This window comes from Gouania willdenowi, chromosome 12 (assembly GCF_900634775.1).
Source record: "Gouania willdenowi chromosome 12, fGouWil2.1, whole genome shotgun sequence".
Taxonomy (NCBI): domain Eukaryota; kingdom Metazoa; phylum Chordata; class Actinopteri; order Blenniiformes; family Gobiesocidae; genus Gouania; species Gouania willdenowi.
This window is the reverse complement of record NC_041055.1, coordinates 2,570,840-2,580,893: the sequence shown is the minus strand read 5'-3', so window position 1 is coordinate 2,580,893 and position 10,054 is coordinate 2,570,840. Positions and strand designations below refer to the sequence as shown.

Here is a 10,054-nt window from a genome sequence, read left to right as displayed (position 1 = left end):
TTTCCACTCAAAGTTCATCTTTAATCCTTTTTAAAGCCTAAAGTCATGTTTTGGTGGCCATCTGTGAGCAGAAGTTCCTCCTGAGAATCACCGCGTGGAGGAGGAAGCTAGCACCACATTAGCTAGCTCCCGTCACAGGCGTGTGACGCTAATCCACCAGAGCAGGTATTAATAAAATAAAGAGCATCAGTTAAAGCTTTGGGTCAGAACTGGACGGCACTGGGAGGGACGTCGAACATGGACGGGTCGAACGTCTGTCCTTTAAACGGAGAACCTTCAGCGTCCCAGCCTTTCTTCAGCATGTCGTGGACTTTCTGTGGACAGACAGAGACCGGTACGAACCATTACAAACCGGTATGAACCATTAAAAACCGGTGTGAACCATTAAAGACCGGTGTGAACCATTACAAACCGCTGTGAACCATTACAAACCGGTGTGAACCATTACAAACCGGTGTGAACCATTACAAACCGGTGTGAACCATTGCAAACTGGTGTGAACCATTAAAAACCGGTGTGAACCATTAAAAACCGGTGTGAACCATTACAAACCGGTGTGAACCATTACAAACCGGTGTGAACCATTACAAACCGGTGTGAACCATTACAAACCGGTGTGAACCATTACAAACCGGTAGAACCATTACAAACCGGTAGAACCATTACAAACCGGTAGAACCATTACAAACCGGTATGAACCATTACAAACCGGTGTGAACCATTACAAACCGGTACGAACCATTACAAACCGGTGTGAACCATTACAAACCGGTGTGAACCATTACAAACCGGTATGAACCATTACAAACCGGTGTGAACCATTACAAACCGGTATGAACCATTACAAACCGGTGTGAACCATTACAAACCGGTATGAACCATTACAAACCGGTAGAACCATTACAAACTGGTATGAACCATTACAAACCGGTAGAACCATTACAAACCGGTAGAACCATTACAAACCGGTAGAACCATTACAAACCAGAGTCATTTTTGTTGTTTTGCAAATCTTTTTTATTGTTTTTAGTCTTGTTTTGTTTTGTGACCCTTTTGTTGTTTTGAATCTTTTGTTGTTTTGAGTCTTTATGTTGTTGTTTTGTGAGTCTTTTTTGTTGTTTTACAAGTCCTCATTGTTTTGTCTTTTTTAGTTTTGTTTTGTGACTCTTGTTGTTTTGAATCTTTTTATTGTTTTGTGAGTCATTTTTGTTGTTTTCTGACTTTTGGTCTCATTTTGTACATTTCTGCATGTTGTTTTGTGTTTGTATGATATCTTTGTTACTGTTTTATATCCTTTGGTAGATGTACAGTATGTGTTGTTATTCTGTGGTGTATTTATTGTCGTACCATCTCGTGGCTCTGGGGCTTTCCCTGTAGTTTCTGGTGGTAGTCGAAGGTGAGTCGGTCCAGTACAGCGTGCTCCTCCTCGTCCACCGTGGCCATAGAACGCTCTTTGTGGATCTTGTTGATGTCGATCTCAGCCTCTCCTTTCAGCGCCGCGTTCCACCAAACCTCAGACGCCTTGTTCAGAGACAGCTGGAGGAGGAGGAGTCAGAGTGGGTTATAGAGCTATAGAAACAGACTCTACAGAGGGTTATCTATCACACATAGATCTACGTTCAGCACTGATCTACCAGCATTTGTGACCGTCTTTAATTCTGTTCAGCATTAGCTGAGTCCTCAGGGCTTAATCCAACCTGAAATATACTTGACTAAAATTAGCCCGAAACTAGAATAAAATTAGACCTAAACTTGACTAAACCTAGACTAAAACTAGACTGAGACTAGTACTACACTAAAACTAGACTAAATCTAGACTGAGCCTACACTAAAACTCAACTGAGACTAAACTGAGACTAGACTAAAACTTGAATAGATTGAGACTAAACTGAAACTAGACTGAACCTAGACTAAAACTAGACAGATTAAACTAAAACTAGACTGAAACTAGACTAAAACTAGACTGAGACTAGTACTACACTAAAACTAGACTGAGACTAGTACTACACTAAAACTACTGAGCCTACACTAAAACTCAACTGAGACTAGACTAAAACTTGACTAGATTGAGACAAAACTGAAACTAGACTGAGCCTAGACTGAAACTAGACTGAGCCTAGACTAAAACTAGACTGAGACAAGACTAAAACTAGACTGAGACAAGATTCAACCTAAACTAAAACTCAACTAAAACTAGACTGAGATTAAATTAAACCTAAACTAAAACTCAACTGAGACTTGACTAGAACTAGACTAAAACTAGACTGACACTAAACTGAGACTAGACTAGAACTAGACTAAAACTAGACTGATGCTAAACTGAGACTAGACTAAAACTCAACTGAGACTAGACTAGAACTAGACTAAAACTAGACTGAGACTAGACCTCAACTAAACTAGACTGAGACTAAATTAAATCTAGACTAAAACTCAACTGAGACTAGACCTCAACTAAAACTAGACTGAGACTAAATGAAATCTAGACTAAAACTCAACTGAGACTAGACCTCAACTAAAACTAGACTGAGACTAAATGAAATCTAGACTAAAACTGAACTGAGACTAGAACTCGACTAAAACTAGACTGCGCTCAATGCAAACAAAGGCAGAAAGATTCAAACTACGACTAAAATGAATCACATTTTCAACAAATTTTCCTTAAATAAATATATAAAGAAAATAAAGAAAATTTGCCCAAACTTTCCATAAAGACATCTGTATAGTGTTCAGATTTAGTTAGACTCCTTCACAGATTTAATAAAATACTAAATTTACTAATACACTATATAGAACAGGACAGTCTGCTTTGCGTCTTCTACAGAACTCACTCACACGTGCTGTCCCTCAGACAGACACAGACTATAGTCAATCAGCACAAACTAAAACTATTCAAATGTTCATCAGAAGAAACACAGAGAAATGCTCCCAGTTCATCTAAAGAAACAACAACTTTCAGCCAATCAGAGGCTGAGAAAGTTTGAGATGGGGCGGGGCATGATTTAAAAATGCTTTGAATTTATTTAGTAATTTGTCTTTTTTTTATCAGGACTAAAGTGCATGTAAATGTTTGATCCTTCAGTGAAAGAATCAATGTGTGTGTGTGTGTGTGTGTGTACTCACCACTACACAGTTTCCAGGCTCCAGACTCCACAGTGAGTTCTCAGTATTGATCTTGTGTGTGAACTCTCCCTCCATCAGAGTTTTCTGCTCCGCTCCATCGCTCACACGCACACACACACTGCTGCTCTGCAGGCTGACGCTCACCTGACACACACACACACACACACACACACACACACACACACACACACACACACACACACACACACACACACACACACACACACACACACACACACACACACACACACACACACACACACACACACACACACACACACACACACACACACACACACACACACACACACACACACACACACACACACACACACCTCAGTGTTAGTACACTAGTCACAGTTGCATTTTCCCGCAGGTGTTTTGTGTCAAAAAACCCTCAGAGGTGTGTGAAACATCTGTTTCCTCCTCATTTTCTCAAAGCGTCACACACACACACACACGCACACACACGCATGGATATCTCAGTAGGGTTTCAAAGTGGTGTAAAATATCTGGCAAGTTTCCACAGGAACTTAAGCTCAGGCACTTTTCACGGGAATTATTTATGGAAATTAACCAGAAATTGGGAGTAATTTTAAATAACTGTATCATATCCAAACATAAATATAGGCATCCATGCAAAAAATAATACACTTTAAAAAACACAACATTTCAACAGATTTATTTGGAAGTAGAACTTTACAATTATTCAAGTTTCATTGAATTTGTCACAAATTTGTTGAAACTTCAGTTGAAAGTTCAGTTTTCCCACGCTTGTAGAACACAATGGAAGTCATTTTTACTCTTCAGTTGTTTAGATATTGTCGGTGCCTTATACAGTATACTCTACATATACTTACATACTCTCAATTACATTTTTCAGTTACAATTACGTTTTCAATTACGATTACAGAGACCAGAATTTTTTCCAATTATCGAACTCACAATTACTGAGTCTGATAAAAGTTAGCTTTCTGTTAGCATCTCTTATGATTACGGTACTAAATCAGCTGTAAAATACACTGAAAACAAATCTATTGATTATCTTGTTAGGCTTCATAATCAATGAAAATACAGGTTTTAATATTTTTGGAGTGGGCGTCTGAGCCGTTTTTGACAAATATACCCTTAGATTTAATTTTATTTTTAAATGGCAAAATGTGGTGAAGCTTGATATGAAACATATTGTAATAATTTTTTTGCGTTAAATTATAGTTGACGATTTTTATAGAATTTTCATGGGAATCAAAATTACAAAGTCAATCATCTAAATTCAATTACAATTACAACAGCAAAAGATTTTTAAAAATTACATTTACAATTATATAATTGCAATTAATTGCCAATTACGCAATTACCATTGGAATTCCCAACCTCTGTGGCCCACTTGAGGTCAGACTTGTCCGTATTTGGCCCCTGAACTGAAATGAGTTGGACACCCCCGTCCTAAACCCTCTCCTTCAGAGACTAGACACCCAACCTGGCAACGCAGCTTCTACACTAGACTAAACCTAGAATAAACCTAGACTGACTAAATTTGACTAAACTAGACTACACCTAGACTGAAACTAGACAAAAAATAGACTGATATTAGACTAAAACAAGACTAAACCTAGAATGAACCTAGACTAAAACGTGACTAAACCTAGTCTTAAACTATACTAAACCTAGACTGACATTAGACTAAAACTAGACTGAACCTAGACTGAAACTAGACTAAACCTAGACTGAAACTAGACTAAACCTAGACTGAAACTATACTAAACCAAGAATAAACCTAGACTAAACCTAGACTGACACAAGACTAAAGCTAGACTTAAGCTATATCAAACCTTGACTAAAACTAGACTAAACCAAGATTAAAACTAGACTAAACGTAGACTGAAACTAGTCTGAATCTATATTAAACCTAGACTGACATTAGACTAAACCTCGTCTAAAACTAGACTGACATTAGACTAAAGGTAGACTGAAACTAGTCTGAACCTAGACTAAACATAGACTGACATTAGTCTACACTTTGACTAAATGAGTATGAGTTATGACGATCTCCCTCCTGATGAGCTCCACCCTCTCCTACCTGTCGACCCTTGAGCACCGTCTTTGGGACGAAGACTCGAACCTCCACGTCGCTGAAGTCCTGTGACCAGCTGTAGTTTTCTCTCACAGCTCCGTTGTAGCTGTCGGGTTCGGACTGGAAAACGTCCTGACTGCTGCAAACGCCACATGGGTCACAGGTTAGCATTAGCATTAGCACAGACTCTCTCTGACCACTCACAGTCGAAACATCACCTTTTAAAACTAATGGTGGGAAATAAAGCATTAGCGCTGCAACTAACGATTATTTTTGTAGTCAAGTAATCTATTGATTATTTGTTCGATTAGTCGATGAGTCACGATTATTTTTCTGTTTTGAAGTAGGGCTGGGCGATATGGCCTTTTATAAATACCGCGATATTTTTACGCCATGTCACGATACACGATATATATCTCGATATTTTGCATTACCCTTGAATTAACACTTTGATGCACAAAATCACACCAGTATGATGATTCTATATGTCTACATTAAAACATTCTTGATCATACTGCATTAATATATGCCAATTTTAAACTTTCATGCAAAAAAGGGGATATCACAACTAAGTCAAAGTTGACATAACTGTATTTATTAAACAGTGAGTGGCTCAAACATAAAATTGTCAACAGAAAGTGCACGTTCTGTGCAAAATTGTCACAGAGACATTTCAAAACAAGACATTAGTGCAGGATGCAACTCACATGGCATTTCAAAACACAAAATTAAAGTGCACTTTTTGTACATAATGCCACTACAATATTTTAAAACAAATAGTGCCCTTTTGTGCATGTTGTCATTAAGATGACATTTCAAAACAACACTAAATTTAAGTGCACCTTTTGTGCATAATGCCACTAAGATATTTAAAAAAAAAAAAAATAAATAAAAAAAAAATAAAAATAAAAAATAAATAATCAAAAAAAAAAAAAAAAAGTCCGCGAGTTTAACGGTATGATCATTTTCAACACCGCACAGACTACAAGCTGCGATATATCGAGTATATTCGATATATCGCCCAGCCCTATTTTGAAGCACATGTTTTGAACTGCTTTTTTAACGCCTGCTTATGTTTCCACCTGTGAACGTGTCCCTGTTGTACTGTGATTCCGAACAGAACCTGATTTGGCGACATTTCTCATGGACAGGTAATAAACATGTTTTAATAAAATTACCATAAGTGTTTTATTAGTGAAAAATAATACTACAGGTGTGTTGGTGTGTTAAACATTGTTGTTATGTTCCGCTATGCGCGTGCACAAAAGTAGAGGCGTGGCTTCTGGTAGGTTGGCAGAGGCAAGGGGAGGAAGTGGAGCTGTTTAGGGAGGGACATCGCGACGTTCGCGTTTCAATTTCCTCCCAATTTTTTCATCCTCCGTATATATCAGTTAACAAAGAGTTTAAATAAGTAACTTTAAAAAGCTGGAGCTAACCCACCTGCAGGTTGTGGAGGTAATGAGGTTTAAACCAATCACAGAGTTCCTTTTACTTAAATCAAATCCATAAAATAAAATAATAACATCTAGTTTGAGAGATTCCTTCCAAGTTGTCCAAAAACACTGTTCAGAATAATCAATATCAGCAGCAGGAGACAACAAAAATTATATTTCAAAGCAGGTACGTTAGTAACTCACTGATGAGTGAGGGCGCGTTCACACCAAACGCGTCGAAGGCGTCAAAAGCGTCGGCGGACACTTTTAACTGGCGCATCCAACGCTAGAGTTGGGATTGTTGAAATTTTGGGGCATATCGCGGCGTGTCGACCAATCAGGAGTTTTCCCCAACAGTGACGCATTCAGAATAATGAAGAAAAAAAAAAACACTAAACAGAGACAGATGGATGGGCTCTTCTGCTGGAATAGAGCGCCTGTGGTTGGGGTCCTGGTAGGAGATGAGAGCGCCGATGTGGGTCAGCAGGTCGTCAAACTGCGCACGGGAAAGACGGGAGTAGCGCTGAAAGCGACTCTCGTACGAGCGCAGCTCTGGTGAATCCAGAAACAGCGCTGATGCGTAAATAAAGCCAAGCCACTCTCTGGATAACGTAGAGCTGATGAACGGTGGTCGGAGGGGGCGTGTTCAGCAAGGAACTCTAAACGTTATTCTCCATTCACACACACTTCTCTATAGTCCTCTGACATCACAGTGCACACACCAAATACATCCAACCAGAAACACCACCTTCTCATCACAACAATGTTCCACCACTTCACAGTCACTGGGTGAATTATGAACATAACTGATCGCCACAATATCATCAATTGTATAAACACCACCGGCAACAGAGAAGCCCCTCCCCTCGACACGCGTCCCGAGCATCTTCGACACTGGTGTCAAACGTCTGTATTCAATGAGCACAAGCGTCCAACAACGTGCGTGAGGCACAATTTTGACGCCCAAAACCCATTTGGTGTGAACGTACCATGACTGTAGTAAATGAACTAGAGTTTTAATTTGATCATTAATTTGCAAGATTTAATGACGAGTCAATGGTATAAAATCCACTACATTTTTGTAGTGGACATTATCGTTTATGTCGACTAATCATTGCAGCCTCATAAAGCAGTGACTATGGGAGTTTAGTGTCAGACTGACAGCTCACTGTTTTTATTCCCGAGGGGAAACTTTATAAATATTTACTCCATATTTCTGCCTCTAATGGTAGTACAGTATTCCTTTTCTCACCTCTGAGCCGTAGCTGTGTGTGGTACAGCCGTGTGGTCTCTGTGAACTTCTGCAGCTGCTTCAGTCTTTTCAGCCTCTGCTCCTCCTCCTTCCTCCTCCGTCCTGGGCTCCGTCTCCGTCTCACAGCTACTGACCTCCAGCTCCTCCACAGGCAGAGGGACGTCAACGTTCTCCTGCTTCCTCTGCAGCTCACTCAGCGCTCGCTCTCTGTCGTGGTCGGAGAGCTGCTCAAACATCCTGAACGTCTGGAGGAAACACATCAGACTTTAGTCACTGACACTAGGACAAGATGTCATCCATTCATTTATAACATAAGTGTTACACTGTTTTACAGACATCTAGTGAGATATCACTGCCCATATTTATTAAGTAATTACTGTAGGCCAGACATAGGTAACTGGCGGCGCGGGGGCCAAACGCGGCCCTGGTTCTCATATTGTGCAGCCCATAAAAGAAAATTGTAATTCAGCTGGAAGTCATATGAAGCCCAACATAACGCATGAAACTCCAGAAACACAGAAAACAACAGGAAAATGCACAAAATGTGCAGTAGTCAACGAAGACACACTAAACAACCACTTAAACACAAAATGACTACAAAAACAACAACATACACAAAAGACACACAAAATTGCACAGAGACAGAAAAAAAAATAAAAAATATTACAAAAACACACATTGTGATTCGAAAAAACACAAAAAGGAAACAGAAATTCACGACATTGAAAAGTAAATATAAAAAATTACTTCAAAAACATCAGAAATATCTAAAAACTCAAAAAACAACCAGAAAACCCACATAAAAGGACAAAAGTCACATTTGCCAGTTTAAACTAATTGTTCCAATATTGACACTTTAAACCCTTTTTACCACTTTTTCTGTCTGTTTCTATCCACTCTAATTTGCAACTTTAAAACAATTTCTGTGGTTTTTAAAATCCCATTTCACCACCGTTTCCAGCATTTTTGGTCACTTTGAACCCATTTTATTATTGATTAAAACAAGGATTTCCATCTTTAAGATGATTATAATTATAATAAACGCTCCTGGATAACAGTGGATAATATTCAGTTGAATAAATAAATGTGGTTATCACAGATTCATAGAACAATGGACCATCATTTTACTGACTTTATGGATGGACCCCAAAAATCTCTCCCCTTTATACATATATTTAATTAATATTCTAATGAATCTATTTATAATCTATACATGCAGTTATAGATCAATAAGGTTCGAAATAAAGTCAATCAGTGATCGTGTTTTTAACCATTATGGGACGTTTTACAGAGGTGAGATGATGTTGCCATGACAACGGCCCAGTGGGTACCTTCATCACCATCTTCTCGGCCACTCCGGGGGGGAACCCCAGGCGGTCGTTGGGGGAGGTCAACAGTCGGTAAAAGTCCGTCTTTCGGTACAAGAATCCGAAGTAGATCCGCAGGAAGTCCTGTACGTTCCCCACGTGCTGTAGGATGCCCAGCAGAGCGTTGTCGTACATCTCCGTCATTTCCGGAGGGGACGCCATCACCGACACCGAACACCGAACACCGGGACTCCGTCAGAGAGCCGCTAAACTCGGTAATAAGGAGAAAACCCACAGGAACAACGATCTCACCGTCTCACTTGTTTGTTTGTATCCGGTGCAACTGGGAACAACTTCCGGACTTCTGCTTTCAAAATAAAGGCGCTGAAGCTTCTGGAAAAACTGGTTTTCTTTTTAAAAATTAAAATAAAATAAAATTTAAACTCCAGTTTCATTGATTAAGAATTAGAAAAGTTGCATATTCTAAAAAAATAATATAATTTATTGTGCAAGTGTGTCCAGACAAAATTACACAGTTTCATGGACAATACAATAAAAAAAAACTGCATGAAACAAATTTACAGCTACATAAAGAACAATAAAAAGTACAGTATCATTGTAAGGAAGATCAAAGCATTTTCCCACTTTAGGATCTGCAATAAAAACATAAACTCAGCATTTCACAAACCAAACATCTTTCTCTCACATGGCTGCAGGCTTTAGAGTCCTAACACAAGGAAACAAATAAACAACCAGACAGACAAACTAAATTAGTTCATGTACAGTACATGTATGATTTTTTTCCTTTATTATAATTATTTATAAATATATATATATATATATATATATTGTGAGATGTACAGGAACT

The 10,054-nt window shown here is 38.8% G+C and overlaps 1 protein-coding gene across 1 annotated transcript; it reads right to left on the bottom strand.

Annotated features, from left to right (window-relative positions):
• Positions 1-9,537, bottom strand: nudcd3 (NudC domain containing 3). The gene is made up of 6 exons (XM_028462891.1): positions 9,211-9,537; positions 7,880-8,124; positions 5,201-5,333; positions 3,121-3,264; positions 1,348-1,536; positions 1-314 (listed from the first exon to the last, which is right to left on the bottom strand). Exons 1-6 carry the CDS (start codon positions 9,406-9,408, stop codon positions 204-206), a joined length of 1,020 nt encoding a protein of 339 aa, XP_028318692.1. The 5' UTR covers positions 9,409-9,537; the 3' UTR covers positions 1-203.
• Between the last annotated feature and the right edge of the window lie 517 nt (positions 9,538-10,054).